Genomic DNA, 20,047 nt, shown 5'->3' with positions numbered 1-20,047 from the left:
TTGACCAATGGTGTGTTTTAGACCTCAATATTCTTAAGGACACTTATAATTATCTAGTTAGTAGCTTGTGTGCTAAAGTGTGCTTAGCTTTTGTGCAGCTGGTAGCTCTTTGTAGCCTGTCATGTTTACCTTTTGTAAGTGACTTGACTAATATACAAGAAAAGACCAACCGTGTGGGCTTATCAGAGGACATTTAGATGTTAACTAGCTGTCTAGCTTTACCCACACAGGACTGCTTGTATCATCGGAGCCTTTATATCAGAGTTTAGATGCGAGTCAATACATAATTTTCAATGTCTATATCCATCCATCCATCCATCCATTTTCTACCGCTTATTCCCTTTCGGGGTCGCGGGGGGCGCTGGCGCCTATCTCAGCTACAATCGGGCGGAAGGCAGGGTACACCCTGGACAAGTCGCCACCTCATCGCAGGGCCAACACAGATAGACAGACAACATTCACACTCACATTCACACACTAGGGCCAATTTAGTGTTGCCAATCAACCTATCCCCAGGTGCATGTCTTTGGAAGTGGGAGGAAGCCGGAGTACCCGGAGGGAACCCACGCATTCACGGGGAGAACATGCAAACTCCACACAGAAAGATCCCGAGCCTGGATTTGAACCCAGGACTGCAGGAACTTCGTATTGTGAGGCAGACGCACTAACCCCTCTGCCACCGTGAATATCGAATCGAGAAACTTTTCCCTGCATTTTATGAACTCTGATACGCACTGTGCTGCAAGATGCACAGGTTGTCGGCCATTTTGGGTCTAGGTTTATATTTAATTTCCCCACCAGTGCAAAAGTCTTCTCGTCCAGTATTGAATCAAAAAGGGCTTTTTTGCCACGGTTGTTTTGGTCGCCCAAGATGAGGTGCTGTCACCTCTCACATTGTCAGTCTCGACATGCATGCGCTTGATATTGCATCAGCATTCAACACATTGTCATCCATGAAGGTTACTGCCAACCTTGGCGGTGTTATTGTTGTCTCTGTGGACACGCTTGGTCTCCATGTATGTATGTGTTTGTGTTTACGTGATGCCTTTCTTTGAAATGCGTCCCAGCACTCTCAATCAATTTTTTTTTCTGTTTGTTTTTCTCAGACGTCCTCCATTTTTTACCCCTTCTTGTCTATTTGTTGCAGAGAGCGCATCTGTTGGACAACACAGAGAGGCTGGAAAGGTCATCGCGGAGACTGGAGGCCGGCTACCAGATAGCAGTAGAAACCGGTAGGTATTTTTCGGATCGGGGGTGTATTTGGAGATAGCGTGTGAGGATGAGTGAGCGACAGCAAATTGGCTCGCTCATATGTGAGGTGGGTGGAAATGTGTGTTTGTGCGTCGGGTGGGGTAGAGGAGGGGAAAGAAATGGTTTCTTGACGTCTGATGACATTTTCGGGAGCACATCAAAGGTGAGGCAGGCTGGGAAAGAGAAAGAAACGTACAGGCGACAGATCGAGCGCCGCTCCCGAAGAAAATCCATGCATCTCTTCGCCAGTGTGTGTGGGGTGTTTTTATTTTTTTATTCCATTCTTACTCAAATAGACAAGGGTCCTACGAAAATAAACACAGCTGAGGTTCCTAAATCCGGAGGAAGTGGCAAAAAACATAAAAAAACAAATCCATCCTTATTATTAATAAGGTTGTTTTTATAAGACCCTCATTTGGAGCTTGAATAGACTTAACCAGTTAGTTTTTTTCCCTCATCCTCCCTTCCTCGGCAGTCAGCACATTCCGTATTCCTCAGAGACATATCAAAGCCCTTGTTCTGCGAGTATCAACCATGGCTTTTCCCTCGTTGTAGTTTGGAGAAAGTTTGTCAATTTACACTATAAATGGCATGTGCGTACGACACTGACAGATTTAATAATTCAAGTCAACGAAGGTTCGCACGCAGACCAGCGCCTTTTTTTTCTGTGTTCCTTGAAACTGTAGCTATAGTCACAAATTCATAAACACCATCCGCTCGCTGCTTAAAAATGCCTCCTCAAATTCTGTGAAAGCTCACAGATTTTTATGAGAAAAAAACCCCATCTAGTTTTTGCTGTAAAGTCTTCGCTACCTCCCAGGCTTGGGTTTTATCTCCAGTCGTCATTATCCACATGACCCCTGACTCCTCTGTCACCGGTGCCTGACCCGCCTCACAACAATGCCCTCTGTTTATCCCGTGCACTTGGCTCGGTCCACGCCGACCTGCAGGGGTGCGTTTGTGGGACGCCCCCCCCCCCCTGCGCGTTTAATCCGTGACCTCTCACTTTACCCCGCTGTCGATACCGGCCCTCCGCTCAGTTGCACAACCTGAAATGGCGCGATGCACGCGGGTCAAACATGGCAACCGCACAAAGGAGGAGGATGATGCGCTGGGAATATGCAGTTCACCAAGTTTGACTCTTTTAGAAATGCTAAGATTTGAAAGGTTCCACGTTCAAACGGCATTTCTAAAAAAATAGTTTCATCCTTTCTTTGGTACAAAAAAAATGTATATCCACATGAAAATATGTGTACGCTGTCCAAAGCAACAGGTGGCGCTGTAACCCGTACCTGCATGGCCATAGAATAAGCCCTTATTTTTAAATGTAAAATGGTAAATGGGTTATACTTGTATAGCGCTTTTCTACCTTCAAGGTACTCAAAGCGCTTTGACACTATTTCCACATTCACCCATTCACACACACATTCACACTGATGGCGGGAGCTGCCATGCAAGGCCCTAACCACGACCAATGAGGAGCAAGGGTGAAGTGTCTTGCTCAAGGACGAGGTTGGTAGAAGGTGGGTATTGAACCAGGAACCCTCAGGTTGCTGGCACGGCCAATCTCCCAACCGCGCCACGCTGTTATTTGTTTCACTATGTTCAAATTTAGCACACAAAAATAATATAACATATCTGTCAACTCCATCTATGTGTGCATTTAAAATGTTCTTTACAACATGTTAGCTAATCAGAAGCTAGGAGAAAGCCAATCAGGGATAAGGTGCAGTAAAGACAACGATGAGTCAAAAAGCGAGATCGACCATGTGGGCAAAGCACAAATTCCTGCCACATGTCAATAATTCAAGTTAACAAAGTCAACAGTTATAGATAAAATTGACAATAATGACTAAAAAAGACAAAACCAACGGCTTCCTGACATCAACAAACAAAACTTAAAATTTGAGTTTTGTTTATATTCCACAATGGCGCTACAACTGCAAAAGGTTCATCCATTCAATCCAATCAGAAGCCGTAAGAAAGTTAGAGAGGGAAGAGGCGAAGTAACGACAATGACGAGTCAACAAAAAGCAGAAAAAAACGAGCATATATTAAAGCAGTCTTTTTTAACCATAGTGCCTCTTGTCCGGCTGCAAGATTCCCCAAGAGGGTGGCCAAAATAAAACTGTTTTCAGCTGTGGTCTGTATGGACTGCAGCAGGTCTCAGTTGTAGTACACTTTTCCACCACTTGTGGCAGTATTGACAATATCAAACAGAAGAAGTCTGGAGGTAAAGTCATCATGAAGTTTCTTAAGAGCAAAATTTATGACTGAAGTGGTGAAGCTTTATTTTCACTTGCACATACATTTTATTGTCTGTTTATTTAAGAAACCAATATATTATTTTTACCTTTTATCAGTTAAGTTAGAATGTGTACTGTATTTTTGAACTATAAGGAACACTTAAAATGTGTGCCTTATAACTCGGTGAGGCTAATGTACCGAAAAATTCTGGTTGTTCTTACCGGCCTCGAAGCTATTTCATTTGGTACATGGTGTAATTATAAGTAGATGACGATTACACATAAGAGATACGTGTAGACTGCTAGATGACACCAGAAAATAACACAACAACTTTAAATGTTCTATCGAGAATATAGAACATTACATACGGCTCTCAAAAATCTGTCAATATGTTGTAGTACGACTTTAGTAGGCTATGAAGCCACACCCCTGGATGGATTGTCGTAGCATTACGGCTAGTGTAGTCAGACATAGTGTTCTTTAACATACGGGTTTTACTATGGTGTCTGTATAAGGACTGCAAAATGGCACGCATTAGCAGAAATATTATCTGGCGTTTTTTTTTGCAATATTATGCAAAAGAAAGTTTTCTTTTTGGTACCTACTAATGTGTATTTGGGATCTGCATAAGTCCTGAAAAGTTGCGCGCATCCGCCATTGTAGTCTGTGCCAACTTCGGAGTCGGTAAGCTTCTTCTTTTTCTCTCTTTTTGTTATGGGACATTCACCCTCTGCTGTTGCCATTTCTAATATAAAGTAGTGTAAAGCTCTAACTTACATCTGTCAGTAGACTCGCTATGTAAGTGCCAAAACGGACGGTGTTCCACGCCAGCGGACGATGGCGTGGAACACCGCAGAGGCCACCACAGTGGATATGTTTCTTTTACTTTTTATTCATAGCTGTATGTAGAAGTGTCTGCTTGTATCTGCTGCTTTAATGTCTTTAATGTCCTCTGTGTTCTTTGATGTTTCCCTCTTACACACATGGAAGAGGGATGTGTACTATGGCTATGAGTTTTTTTTATTTTTATTTTTTTATATTTTTTTTTTTTCCCCCTTGGCCTCCGTCTGCACCCCCTCTCCAAGGCCCAGGCTAAGACCGATTTTTTTAAATTTCATTTTAATCTTCTATTCCCCCCCCCCCCCCCCTGTTTACCTGTATCTCATCTTTTTTTGTAAGGGGCGCTGGAAGCCGGCAGACCCGTCAGCGATCCTGTTCTGTCTCCCTGTAATGTTTGTCTGATCTTGAATGGGATTGTGCTGAAAATTTTAATTTTCCTGAAGGAACTCTCCTGACGGAATGAACAAAGTACTATCTAATCTAATCTAATCTAAAACCTACCGATGTAGTGGGTTTACATAATTTACCCACAGAACTTTAGTTAATAGAGACACATTTCACGGGACACATTTCCGGCTCTTGACCTACGGATGAGGAGAGGCTGCTCAGTTATTGATTTAAGTAAAGTCTGAACATGATTAAAACCGTTAGCTCCATCTTTTGACACTTCTTCAATTCCCGCCCTTGCAAACTACACCACTACAACAAAGATGACCGGAAAAAGACGCTGTCAAAGTGGAGGCACGCAAATAAGACCGCCCACAAAACGGTGCATCCTGAAGCGAAGGTCTGTAAGCGACTTGAAGATGGTCTGAAAAACATAATCTATGCAACATTTTGACCAAAGAACCACCATTACATGTTATGTAGACCACAAGGAAGTGTTTTACATTTAGAAAAAAATCATAATATGTATGACCCCTTTAATGCAAATTATAATCCGGTGCATTTATTGTATGAAAATAGACCCGCTCATCGGCTTTTGCGCCTTATAATCCGGTGCGCCCTATGGTCTGAAAAATACAGTATTTTTTTTAGCAACTTCTCAGAGTTTGGTTCTTTTGAGCCAATAAAGAGCCTGATATACAGTACGTAATATAGTGAAAAGGCACAATCATTCATCACCAAAATGAAATCATTTTATAGGGAAATCTGTGAATCAATAAGGAGGCTGAAGAAAGTAATATCTGGAAAATACCCATTTTTTCATCCAAAAATCTAAACAAACAAAGAGAATATACAAAAAACTGCACCAAAGAAATATACAAAACAGATGCAATCATTCAAACAAAAATTTAAATACAGACGGAATACCAAAATCAATTATATTTTTGAGGAAATTTGCAGGTTACCCATTTAAACCAATCAGGAGGCGGAAGAAAGAAATGTGCGGAAAAGATGCAATTTGTCAGCCACAAATCTAAACAAAAAAACAAAATGTAAAAAAAGAAGAGGTGCGGTTTTGGGGGAAAATGTGTTTTGTAGTGATATTGGAAACATGTTGAAAATGCTGATAAATCCGAATACCAGTTTGCAAATATTATCCTGTACAACTCTTATTTTCAGACTCTTTATTTACTCAGCTTTCTCTGAACGCCTGTTTTAACTCAATACCCATATTACAAATGTGGTTTATTTTCTTCCAAAAAATACACATCTATTTTCTCTCGGCGGCCCAATTAAAACTGCCCAGACTTATTTAGAGCCCTCAACTCTGTTGGATGTGTGTCACACACTGATGTTGTTTACAAAGGCCATGTAGTGTGTTGAGTCTTTATTTTCATTCCGTGTCAACTTAAAACTCATCGCTTAAGAAATGCTCACTTAACATAAGCTTGAAAAACATCAATTATTATGGTATAAAAATAAAATTGTCTACTCTGTCCCCATGTGGGTATTATTTTGAGGTAATTTAAAGTCTCCATCCTAAATGGCACTCCGGCCTTTAAGAACTGTAATCCACCACAAAGAATACATTTTTTATTTCAAAGGGAACGATCCCCAGCAAAGTGTGTCAATTCTGCAACGTCTCTCGTAATGACCAGGAACAAAAAAGCCAGAATGCTTCTGGGTCACATTAAAAAGAAGACAGAGAAGGAGGGTTCTTCTTTTTCTAAGAAAAGACAAATCTTCACACTGTATCATCATCAAGTTTTAAACATTTTTATATTGTTTCTCTTTCCGCCGTCGTCTGGAGTGTATTTAAAGCAAACAAAGGCTTGTCAAACGCAGTGAGAGCCCTCAAAGGGATATGGCGCACACTCTTTGGACACGCTGCGCTATTTATTTACCAGCCGGGTTATTTTTTTGTCTCATAAATAAAGTATAGAAGTTCGTTAGCTAGCAAAAAAAAAACAACAACAACAAAAAAAACAGTAGGAGATCAGTGGCTTGGAAGGCCAGACGTTGCAAACAAGCAAGATCCTTTGCAGAGAAAGAGGAAGGGTGGGCGCTTAAGACCGTTTTTATCACTTTGGACTCCATGTTGAGTGATTTCATACATTTTAGTCCTTCTCTGCTCCTTTGAGTTTATTGATCACTGCTTGATTCAACAATTGCAAGAATTATTTTATCTGACTGATTAATATTTTTCGTATGTGCATACTTTAGGATTTTTTTAGTATTAAATTACCCTGATTTGATTTTTTTTTTTACATGTATACCGTAACATATTTTTTTATCTTTGTGCTATAGTTGTGCTGTCATAAATGAACACTATTTTATACATACTTTTTTGTAGACTTAAAAATAATTCCTATGTATATACACATCATTCCCATTTGTTTGGTGAAGTTTTTTCTTAACTATCATTTAAATCTTGTCAGTAAAAAATAATAGTTACGTTGTTAACAATGGTGTGGTACTATAAATGTAAAATAATTTCAAATGATGCATAACATTGACAGGAAAAGATATAAACATCCGTTTTCAGACCTTGAATAGACTAAATGTCATTTAATTTTGCACTGTTTGTTATTTATGCAATTGGCCTTTATCTTAATTGAGCACATAATTCAAAATAACCAGTTGTGCTAAATCAGTCACTTTTTATTGTTGACGGTAAAATTTATAATAATTTAGTATAATATACAGTAAGCTTTCACAGTATTTTGATTTATATTATTTTTATATTTATACTTAAAATTTGATCATTGTTTGTGTGTTTTTTATTGTGTAAATGTGCTTTCACTGGTATGAATCATAAAGGTAAATATAATTATATTATCTGCACAAATATAATTTTCATGCAAGAATGTGACATCACTCTAAAATCACTTGGAATTGAGGTTGAACTACTTAAATAGTAGAATTAGATTTTACGTGGATTTGTGGAACTTGACTAGACATGCTATATTGAGCGGTATAAATAAAAATAATTTTGCAGCACAAATTGGTACAAGGAGACAAATACTTGCCACTCTGCATATAAAAGTGTCCACACAAAAACACACACTGAGCACTTCTAAGGACAGTCGTCTCTGTGTCGTGGGAATCGGTAATCGATACCAAAAAATGAACACAGCTCATTAGGGATTGATTTCAGTCCCGTTTAGATAAGCAGAAAGGCTCGGGCCCCCGACCTCCAGGGGCCCGCACGCCAGGTAGAGTGCAGCACCGCAGGCCATCAACTTTATTATGATGGAAGATAAGCTGATTAGAGCATGTCAATCACAATCTGGTGGTCTTTTTTTTCTGTCTCTCTCGTCCTCCAAACTCCCTTTCTCTCTCTTTTTTTGTAATAAGTCATTGAAGCGAGCAACAAAGTGTCAGCAGCAGCAGCAGCCGCCGCCACCATCGCCGGGGCTAAGCTAAGCAGCCACCAAGGCGGGCGCACGAGGACCCTGTGATGATGCGGCGGGGATATTAAAGAGGACATTGTTGTGTTTTAACGCGGTTTGATTCCAACGAGTGGGGGGGGTGGCGCAGGCTCGGCAAAGCGAGGGGTGCCCGGGAAAAGGCCAGAAATAAACAAATAAATGAATATGTTTGCGTAAACATTATTAGCTGCCGTTTGAAGCGCTGGAGTGGCCCAGTAAGACACGTTTGTCCCGATCCTCCATCCTCTGCCCTGCATCCTACGTCGTCTTCCTCTTTGATTCTCTCCATGACTCCCGAATTCTTCCTCTTTTATTTATCTCTTTGGTGCTCGGCCACCAAATCCGAGAGCAAACACTGCACAATGACTTCACATTATGTCGAAACCCCAGGGTCGTTTTAAGCAGAGGCCTTGACACATTTTAGTCAATCACATCGTTTTGCTTAAAAGATTGTAATTAGGAATTCATCTAAGCTCATTAAATATTAAATATTTACCCAACAGATTAAAATGTGTAATTCTGTGTTTCTCAAAGTTTATTGGCTCTGGGCTTAAATTAGAGATTGGAATATAGCATGTAGTGTCTATACTGTACAAAACCAGGAACTACATATCTTAGATTAGATGTTAGATACCTCTCTTTTTTTTTTTATAATGTATATTTTGTGCTGGATCTACTCTCAATTTTATGCTGCCCCTTTTTTTCTTTGTTTGTTTTTGCTTTTTGCTGCCGCTGTTACATATACTGTATTAATGTACATGGTAATTGGGATTTGTTATATATTGTATATATTATCTACAAATGTAATATAATATATCAGTATATATTATATACTGTATATATAATATGTAAATATTGCATGTATGTTATATTGCTACTATGGTACATTTTTAGTCGACTTAATACCTACATTATACTTTCCATCCTTACCCTTGCCATCCGTTGAAGCTAAGCCACTGTGTGGATTAATTTCCCATATGGATCAATAAAATTTGTCTAAATCTAATAAAGAAATAAATTTACACAACAAACATCACAATGAAAGTCCTTACAATTTTCTTCTGACACATTAAAGATTGATAATCAGAGCCAAAACATGAATTATTTTCCCAGTATCTTAAATGTAAAGGTTTATTAGCACTATGGCCGAATTAGTCATTTGAATTGAATATATCATGTAAGTCCTTGACATTTACAGTACATAAACTAGGGACAAGCAGTAGAAAATGGATGGAAGGATGGAAATTAGTACACTCATTTAATTTTACGACAAAAATCAATCAAAAAGCCCATTTTGTAATAAACGTGTGCCTGATCAATAAAACAATTAACAACTTTTAAATGAAAATGTGCCCACTGAAACTTTTTGGGTCATGACCCAAAGTTTGGAGGCCCCTTTGTTACGTAACTCTCGTGGAAATGTGTGATTATTCCATTTGCTTGTTGTAACGCTCTCAAAATAAACGTAAATTTCTGTCTTTTTCTACTGTAAATCCGATAAAACAAATACAGAACTGATTAAAATGTGTATTGGCCCATCTCATATTTGTACAAGGTACCGAAGCCGAAGTAAGTTTTTAGCAAAGGGTTAGCAAATACATAGAAATATAGCCATGTGGCATTCATGCTAATTGCATGTTGACACTACTAAGCATGTTAAAGGGAGTCATAAGATGTTTTATGTCAAAAATAAATAAATAACACAGAAAAAAAATAAGGAACAGGACTGAAAGTAACAGAAATTAGTTTTTTAGCATAGCATTAGCAAACACATAGACATTAAGCAAAATGGCATTTATGCTAAAAATATATCGACAATAGGCACGTTACAGTGAGTAAACAGAAACTATGTTTTAAAAATAAACAAATAATAAATAAATAAATATTCGGTAAGGGGACTGAAAGTTTATAAGCGTAGAATTAGCAAATACATAGAAATTTAGCCACTTGGCATCTATCTAATAGCATGTTTACACTATGCACATAACCGTGAGTGAACAAAAAAAGTATAAAATATGAATAAACAAGTAGCATTAAAAAAACTTATTCATGTACGTAATTGGACTGAAAATAACAGGAGTGAGTTTTTTAGCATTGCATTAGCAAATACATAGACATTTAGCCACATGGCATTTATGCTAAAAATATATTGACAATAGGCACATTACAGCGAGTGAACAGAAAAGTATGTTTTAGAAATAAAAAAATAACATAATAAAAACAATTTAGGGAACACAACTGAAAGTAACAGGAGTGAGTTTTTAGCATATACTTAGCAAATATATAGAAATATAGCCACATGACATTTATGCTAATAGTGTGTTGACACTAAGCACATTACAGTGAGTCACAAATTAACAAATAACATAAAAAAGTGTTTTTTTTAGGGAACAGGACTGAAAGTAACAGGAGTGAGTTTTAAGCATAGAATTATCAATTACATACAAACTTAGCCAAGTGGTATTTATCTAATAGCATGTTGACACTAAGCACATTACAGTGAGTCAACAAAAAAAGTGTACAATAAAAATAAACAAATAACATAAAAAAACACTTAAGATAACAGGACTGTGCTGACATTTTAGCCTTTCACAGCCATAGTAAATACAAAAGTAGACTTACTTTTGGCCTTCCTGTGGCCTGCAGATGATGTTCTGAATGATGCAGCTTCCTTTTGACTATGGGACACGACAAAAATACGAATTTCGACAATTGTTTGTATAACATATACAACATTTCTAAAGGAATTTAAATGATTATATTTCACGTTAAAACCTAATTTGAAGAAAGACAGGTGGAAAATGCTGTTTTTCAATGTAGTTTAAATAGATATGCTTAATTGTTTTTGTTAAATATGAAATTAAATGAATCTGCAGGACACTTAGCTTGATAAAAAATATATATTTTTACAGTTCATTTTATTGTGAATGTATACATTTTATTTGCTAGACATGTAAATTGACCTGATTCCAAATATATTAATAAAAGATCCAGACCAAAAAATATGAAATCTATTCCCAGTTACGTTGAAATTAGTGGTATAATTATATATAATCTTAGATCATATTGAACCGGTTTTGTGTCACCTTCCAAGTAATATCATTCAAACTGAGTTGACCCAAACTCAGTCTTTCTTTCGTATTAAGGCTTGCTGTTTATTCTCTGTGTTCGATGTCGTCGTTTGCATATTTTGAGGCTCACTTTCTTTCTTTTTCCTTTTTTTTTAAAGGACGAACGCGGCTCTCCTTGAGGTACCGCATAATAAATGTCTGGGACGCCCATACAATGGGAATGTTGCATTGTGTTCAGACGGAATATGGAGTCATTTGATAATTGTTAGATTAACAGCGCAGAGAGCGAGGACCTAAATATTTCACAGCTTGCCAAAGGAGGCCTACGAGCGAGAAAAAAAAACATGTTTTGAAGGGGAAAGTGTGTTTTTTCTTTTTCAAAAAGCCACTCCCAAAATGTAGTCTGAAACTATATTTTCTGAACGTATATGCCTCAGTGCAGCTCTTAAAAATAAGGCCACGGGTGTGCTGTTTATCGGTAAACCCCGGCGGATGAAAAGCGTTGCAATAATTATTTTTTTTTCTCCCCTAATCGGACCTTGTCAGCAAGGCGTCTTATCGTGGAGAGGAAAATGACACCGATGCTATCGAAGAGCTCGGAGTCCGAGCCTGCGGCGCGTGTGTCCCCCTCCCGCTCTCCGCCGCCCCCCCTTCCAATCACGGGCCGGCCATATCTAGCGCCGCCACAAACGGAGAGCGCCGCCTTTTTTTTTTTTTTTTTTCATCTGGACTTCAAAAACGTCGCCAGTCATTAAAATTGCAGCCGCGTTTCTGCGACTGGGCTCAGCCGCTCCTGAGTGAAAATGTGGGAAGAGCAGACTGGCTAAATGTGTTAATTCCATCCTCACATGTTTACGGCTTAATTTTAATCTGTTTGAGGAGTGGGGTGGGGGGGTGCGATTGGGAAAGGGGCGCAAGGGGCAATGAGAAAGCCTCGCGACGCAATAAATCGCCATTATCTTCGACACCCTAGGACTCAGCTGTTCCAGGGATTTAGGGGACCACTGGCAACAGTGGATATCTCGCCGCATAAAAACTCTTGTTTACGCTTCAACTGAGCTAGCTCCAGCTGGACAAAAGGCCTCGGGTACACAATGGCTAGCTAGCATACGGAGCCTCAATGGGAATGGGAAGAGCTGAACCAACAGACTCAAGCATGTGCTCGTCTACCAGTTGACAAAAAAACCAAAACATTAGCTCGAGGTTAAGTGGGGCTGGAATAAGGTGCGGTGCGGATCAATGCCTTGACTTCAGCGCTACTTTTTAGGGCTTGATCAAACCCCGAAAATCTAATAATCGCACCTCTCGATGTAATGAGACTCTTGGAAGTAATCATCTAAGTCTGGCAGCAACAATGAACCGTCCGTTGGTAATGAAGCTAACTTTTTTCCGAGATTGTTCTCAAAATAAAAGGATCGCACGCCAAGTTTGAGATGGACTGTAGAGATAAAGCGGCTAAACGGTTTCTAATAAATCTCAAAGCGCTCGTTTGAGTACATTAACTGTCGCAAGGACTTTAGTAAATTCACGCGGAAACTTCAAAGCCCAACGCCCCAAAAGTTTTCTTGAAGAATGGGACTCAAAAGTCAGCGGTCTCCAGCGTGATAATCGCATGGCTTAGTTTTTACACTGAATGTCCTTCCTGACAACCCCTACCAAACCAATGCCCTAACTAGGGGTGTACAGTACAGGTTAAAGTCAATATGTGTTCTTTTTTTTTCATGACTTTTTACATTGTAGATTGTCACTGAAGGCATCAGAACTATGAATGAACACGTGGAGTTACGTACTTAACAAAATAAGATCAAATAACTGAAAACATGTTTTATATTCTAGTTTCTTCAAAATAGCCACCCTTTGCTCTGATTACTTTTTCCGCACACTCTTGGCATTCCCTCAATGAACTTCAAGACTTCAACTTCACACTTACATATACATACATATATACATACATACAAATACATACATATATATACATACATTTATATATATGTGCACACACATATATACCGTATATTACCAAGTAAATGCCCTTGGGCAAATAACCGCTGTCACTGAAAGCATCAAAACTATGAATGAACATGTGTAGTTATGTACTCAACACAAAAAGGTGAAATAACTGAAAAAACGTTTTGTATTCTGGTTTCTTCAAAATAGCCAACCTTTGCTCTGATTACTGCTTTGCACAATCTTGGCAATCTCTCCATGAGCTTCAAAAGGTAGTCACCTGAAATGGTTTTCACTTCACAGGTGTGCTTGAAGCTCATCCAGAGAATGCCAAGAGTGTGTAAAGCAGTAATCAGAGCAAAGGGTGGCTATTTTGAAGAGACTAGAATATAAAACATGTTTTCAGTTATTTCACCTTTTTTACTCCATGTGTTCATTCATGGTTGTGATGCCTTCAGTGACAATCTACAATGTAAATAGTCATGAAAATAAACATCACGAGGAGAAGAAATGAGGAGAAGGTGTATCCAAACTTTCGGCCTGTACTATATATCGTTAGGATTTTCTCGGTATGATACCTTTACCGATAGTCCTTATCGATACCGGTATTTATCGGTACGCTTATCGCTGGTGTATGTAATTTGTGGAACTCGATATGTGATAAAATGCATTTCAATTGGCATTCATATTCGCACAAGTTAAAGCATAACCAAATCCATAACACCTCCAACACAATGTACTGTAACATCAAATAGATAGATTAGATAGATAGTACTTTATTATTAAATAGCAGGAAAGTCTTTTATCCACCTGTTTGTGTAAGGTGAAATGCAGTTAGGTCATCTTCTTGTAAAGATCCATCACTTTTTCAATTCATGACAATTACATTTACTGCAAATAATATTTACATATGGCATGCTTGTGCAGAGCACATACCTTTCGCACGATATATCCTATCAAATATATCATATAAAGTTATATAATCAATTAGCATGTTATGTGGGTGTGCATTTTGTAACAATAGAAATTGTTTGTGTTTATGTTGCACACAAATGTATTTGAGTGACGGACTGGAAGCCATATTGAGTGTTGCGCTACTGGTGTATGTGTGTGTATGGTATGTATTGTATAAAAAAAAAGACTCAGCGAGCAAATGTAACGCTTGATCGTCCAGTGTGTAGTGAAGAGATCGAAGGAACTGAAAAATATTTAAGTCAGATGTGTTTTAATGCCACGCAAATGCGACACAATGGAGTGACGTCAGACGGCAACCAGAGACCTGCCAGTCACAGTGGATGCTGTCTTATGTCAAAGCAACTTTGTGGATTATTATATTACCTACATTTTTCACTTTTTTCAGTGGATTAATAGTAGCCTGTGGATTAATGGATTGATCGGAGAACGGTTGATAAAACGCGTACGAGTAAGGTGCGTTCACTTCAATCTGACACAGTGAGTGTGACTTTGAGGAACTTTTAGTGTTACAAACTTTTGTGTGGTGTTGCTTCCTTATTTGTCATTATTCAAAGCTTTATTTTAATGCGTAGCAGTGGCAACTGAACTGAATGTGACAATGTGTCATAATTACGCCGGTCACCATGAATTGATTAACCTGGACCCCGACTTAAACAAGTTGAAAAACTTATTCGGGTGTTACCATTTAGTGGTCAATTGTATGGAATATGTACAGTACTGTGCAATCTACTAATAAAAGTTTCAATCAATCACAGTCCTCATGGACCGATCTAATCAGGAACCAGTACCAAAAAATACCGGTACTCTGTATACTTCCCTAGCCCTACCACAGTCATAAGATACCCTTAGCATAACCGACGCTTGCTTAAGTAGTGTACTTTTTACATTTTTAAGCCATTCATCAGCTTGACTACGAACTTCAGATGTACATTTGGGCAACAAACATTATTCACGGTACAACAAAATAATAATCACAATATAAACGATCTACAAGGATCTGTGCTCGGCAAGATTGCCTTCCGGAAGATAGGTGTCGATCCAAGATTGTTTTAAAAGGGAATCACTCGAATTTATCGATACTAGAAAAAGGAAAACATTGGATTTAAGAAGGCAGATATTATATTAAGGACGTTAAACGTTAAGTCTGCCTTTGACGTCATCAAAACTAAATTGGCGGATATCTACGGTGCTCGAGAAAGGTCATAACTGAAGTGAAGTGAATTATATTTATATAGCGCTTTTTCTCTAGTGACTCAAAGCGCTTTACATAGTGAAACCCAATATCTAAGTTACATTTAAACCAGTGTGGGTGGCACTGGGAGCAGGTGGGTAAAGTGTCTTGCCCAAGGACACAAGGGCAGTGACTAGGATGGCGGAAGTGGGAATCGAACCTGCAACCCCCAAGTTGCTGGAATGGCCACTCTACCAACCGAGCTATACCGCCCCAACACCACAAGATAAAAACATTAATTGCAACACAAAAACGGCACCCAAGGAAAAGTTATTTCATGAGAAACAAATAAATACAAAGGAGCTATGGAAATAAGTAAGTGAGGGGGGCTTACATGCTTTCGCAAACCACATAGGCGACACTCGAGTGGGGAAACATTAACGTATGGTCGGGTCGGGGAACTTTATTTAGCAGGAAAATCTACTGTTAAAATGTTGGTTCCTGTAGTTTTATTGAAAACGTCTTGAATGTTAAAAATGTGACCAGAAAAGGTTTCCTCTTGTTAATTCAACCTTAAGTGTTACTTTATTTAAATCAGATGTGAATCCGTTGGCCATTGACTGTTGTTTACTTGCTTGTATCCATAATGTATTTATACATAACTATAACCCTCAGTGTCCAGTATCCAGTAGTTGTTTCCCAGTCACACTATTTGAATTGCTTTTTGTCAAAAAGTTACTGAATTGATTTCAACTCACTGAGTCGATTTAGATCTTATCTTTCTTAAAATTTAGATTGTCTCTAAATCGTTTCAGCAACCACAAATATCGAATCAAATCCAATTGTGAATTAGTGAATTATATTTATATAGCGCTTTTCTCAAGTGACTCAAAGCGCTTTACATAGTGACACCCAATATCTAAGTTACATTTAAACCAGTGTGGGTGGCACTGGGAGCAGGTGGGTAAAGTGTCTTGCCCAAGGACACAACGGCAGTAACTAGGATGGCACAAGCGGGAATCGAACCTGCAACTCTCAAGTTGCTGGCACGGCCACTCTACCAACCGAGCTATGCAGCCCCACATCAATTGTTGTTAAAACGAATTGTACACATCTAACTAAAATGACTATTATCAAACCAATATTGAACTATATTTTATTTGCAAAGTGCAAGATGTATATCCAATCAAATCAATACATTACCCGCCCCCAAATTCTTGCATAAAATTATTGTCGACCAAACAGTTGCGCTGCTGTCGACGGCGATGTGATATGACTGTACCACCGTGTTTGTGATGAGTCACTTCACTTTATATTTGTTTTGTTATACTGTGGTCAACTTTGACTTTAAAGTTTTCCTGTCATATGTTCTGTTGGGTTTTTTTTGTTGTGTGTTGGGAGCCTAATTACACCCAAAAAAGACAGCAGGGATCCTATGTAGGCGGGACAGACCCAACCAGACAAACATCACATGAATTATAAAATATTGTTTTAAAAAATTGGTCGTTAATGGAACAGATACATTGAGATTACAGGCTGGACACCTGCTAATGATGTTGGTTTTCTAAAGGATCAAATTCCAGTTAGTGCGAAGGGTACTATTTGTCATGTAGGGCTGCAGCGTCAAAAATGGACAGTAACATTTTTAAATTTGATACTTTTTAAGAGGGTGGAGTGTGGTTTCAATCGCAATCTGGCAACATTGGAAAAACAAAGTTTATACAAAACATATTTCATACACCACAAGTAAGGGTTTTAGATGTAAGTAAACAAAAAAGCATCGTAGATCACCTTTATGGTAAATGTTAAATGGGTTGTACTTGTATAGCTCTTTTCTACCTTTTTTTTAAGGAACTCAAAGCGCTTTGACACTATTTCCATATTCACACACTGATGGCGGGAGCTGCCATGTACGGCGCTATCCATGACCCATCAGGAGCAAGGGTGAAGTGTCTTGCTCAAAGACTCGACGGATGTGACTAGGATGGTAGAAAGTGGGGATTGAACCAGTAACCCTCAGATTGCTGGCACGGCCACTCTCCCAACTTCGCCACGCCGTCCCTTTATAGTAGACTTATTTTACAAAACTAACTTTTCTCACTTATTTGTACTTTGAAAATGTGAAATCAAACCATGGATGCATGGCAAAGATATTTTTAAAACAATCTTGCCTTCTTTCACACTTCCCCCAAACGAACCGTTTGGAATTCGCCCAATTTATGACGTCAGCGGATATCTCCATATATGGTAGATATCTCCCCCGAGAGCTTTGTGCGAGTTCGCCACTTTAGTCGGACGCTGGAGTCAATAAGCTTCTTTTTCTCTATCTTCTTGTTGTGGGGCAGACTGGCTCGTACATGCATCATTCGCTGTTGCCATTTCTAATAAAAAGTTGCATATAGTTCTAATTTATATCTGCCAGTAGGCTCCATGTAGAAGTGTTAAAAACTACAACATGGTTCACAGGGATAGAACAGACCGTAAAACTATGCAAAATGTTGACCAAAGAACCATCATTACATTTTACAATTGACCAAGAGGAAATGTTTTATGAATGTAGGAAAAAAAAGTCATAAATGACCCTTTTAAGATGTCCCATGACGCATGGATTATCAAAATAGTCGTTAGTTGCAGCTCTAATCTGATTATTGTTTTTATTTTATGCATGCATTTTTTTTTTTTAATCAATACCATTGCTGTCTGCTGAGAAAAATTGTCCGTCACACAAATGTAATTGATGACCCTCGAATTACAGATTTTCACAATACTTTGTTTTCTTTTGGTAACAATACCGTAGCCACAGTAATGTGTCGTCTTTAGATATATTCCTTCATTTGTCATCGACAAAAGTAATACATCTCCGGATGGTGTGTAAAAAAAAAAAAAAAAAAAAAATTAGTAAAAGGGGGTTGGTAACTCTAAGGGTTGAAAGAGCCAAATTTGACCAAAAAGGCATAAAAAAAAATCTGTCAGGAGCCACAAAAAATTAAAAGCGTTATATAAAAATTATAATGATGGAAACACATGATGTAAGTGTCTATTTTAGCTATATGAGACAAAGAAGGAGGTCTTTCTGTGGCAGCGTCGGAGAAAGTTATGCATAAAAAACAAACTGTTGCATCAAGGTCTACACAACTACGGTGATCTTAAAGGCCACTGAAATTAGTAAGACAAAACAACGCTCGCCAAATACTGTCATTCGTGAGGCATAAAAACAAACAGTGGGCTTTCTAACAATTAGGAAGGTTTGTGAAGTGTTTGTTCTCCTACAGAAACCATATTAAAACAAAAAAATGTAATTTAATTTTCATACATTTTTGAAAAAGCTTCAGGGAGCCACTAGGGCAGGGCTGGGCAAAGTACAGCCCGTGGGCCACATGTGGTCCATTAAGAATTTCAATACGGCCCGCCGGACGTTCTACATAGTTTTTTTTAGACCTATAACATGCTGTTTCTAAATACCGTAAGTCTTGAACTATAGAAAGTATTTCAATGGTTAAAATCTGCGCTTTTGAGTGTTACACGAGTTATTACGGTAATCTACATCACAGCAGCTCAGACGAGGAACAAAGTAGAGTGGGCGGGGTTTGTTATCAGAGAAACCAGCCTCTAACGCATGTGTCAGGAAGAGATGCAGAAGCAATTTTTTACAACAAATTTCTGCATAAAAGTGATAATATATCATGTTGTAGGTGTTTATTACCTTTTGCATTTATATTTTGCTGTCTATTACATTTTTGTAGTGTTTTGCTTGATTGTAAAAGAGCCGGTCTGAGAAGTAGAAGAGGAGCGATGTTCATATGTTGTTAATATTCAGTGTTTTATTGTTCATAGTTAGTATTGTAAATCTCATATTCTTTTTTTTATGTACATTTTGGGTTTCCTACTCTGTAAAAAACTATAAAATTCCGTAACCTTTTTTTGAGGTGGTCTGTCATAACATTTTTAGAACTGTGTCGGACATTGTGACTTTTGGTATTAGCGTTCCTGAAATAAAAAGAGACCCAAACACATACTGTACAGCAGATTTTTACTGTTAAATGTGTATATATAATTTATACACACGTAAACATTTTTCTCTAAATGTGGCCCCCGAGTCAAAATATTTGCCCAGCTCTGCACTATGGCGACGCTAAAGAGCCGTGGGTTGCTGTCCCTCGTTGTAGTCGATCACTCCTCACAAGATACAAAACGCCAAGTAGACCCTCTTTTAAAAATACGCCTTTGTCCCAAACTTAAAGCTGATATATTTTGCTATTTTTAGGCTATAGTGACTAAAAAGACCCCCTACCTCCCACCCTTGCCTTGTTGCATGCTGAAGAAAAAGTGTAGTATTGACCTCTGGCTGACACGGGGAAAGCGATGGAAGAGGGAGGGTGCTGGATGATGATGATGACGGTGGTGGTGGTGGTGGATGCAGGGTGGAGGGTGTGCTGCCTTGGTTGTAGGGAGGGAAAAAAATCAAGCAGGAGCCACACAGAGAGGAGAGGGTTGAGACAACAACTGTTGGAGAGCTGCACGGGGTTAAAGGAAAAAAGTGTTTCAGAAGGAAATGGGAGACAAAAGCGAGGACTCTGAGCCCCCCCACGGGCGGCTTTAAAGGGCCGCTACATCTGAGGCGCTGAAATATTAAGAACCAAGAGGGAGAGCGGGGAAAAAAAGTGAAATGTAATATCGTAGTGTTGACCTATATGATAAATAATAATGCACTGATGAGAATGACTCAC

The 20,047-nt window shown here is 38.7% G+C and overlaps 1 protein-coding gene across 4 annotated transcripts in view; it reads left to right on the top strand.

Annotated features, from left to right (window-relative positions):
• Nucleotides 1-20,047, top strand: part of vti1a (vesicle transport through interaction with t-SNAREs 1A) — a 385,425-nt gene that overhangs the window by 78,558 nt on the left and 286,820 nt on the right. For all 4 annotated transcript variants that reach the window (XM_061909716.1, XM_061909718.1, XM_061909715.1 and 1 more), the window contains one exon: nt 1,148-1,232. In XM_061909716.1, the coding sequence (XP_061765700.1) occupies nt 1,148-1,232 (85 nt within the window). The remainder of the gene's footprint in view (nt 1-1,147; nt 1,233-20,047) is intronic.

This window comes from Nerophis ophidion, linkage group LG08 (assembly GCF_033978795.1).
Source record: "Nerophis ophidion isolate RoL-2023_Sa linkage group LG08, RoL_Noph_v1.0, whole genome shotgun sequence".
Lineage (NCBI taxonomy): Eukaryota > Metazoa > Chordata > Actinopteri > Syngnathiformes > Syngnathidae > Nerophis > Nerophis ophidion.
Note: the sequence above shows the minus strand (reverse complement) of the source record. Positions and strands in the feature narration are given on the sequence as shown.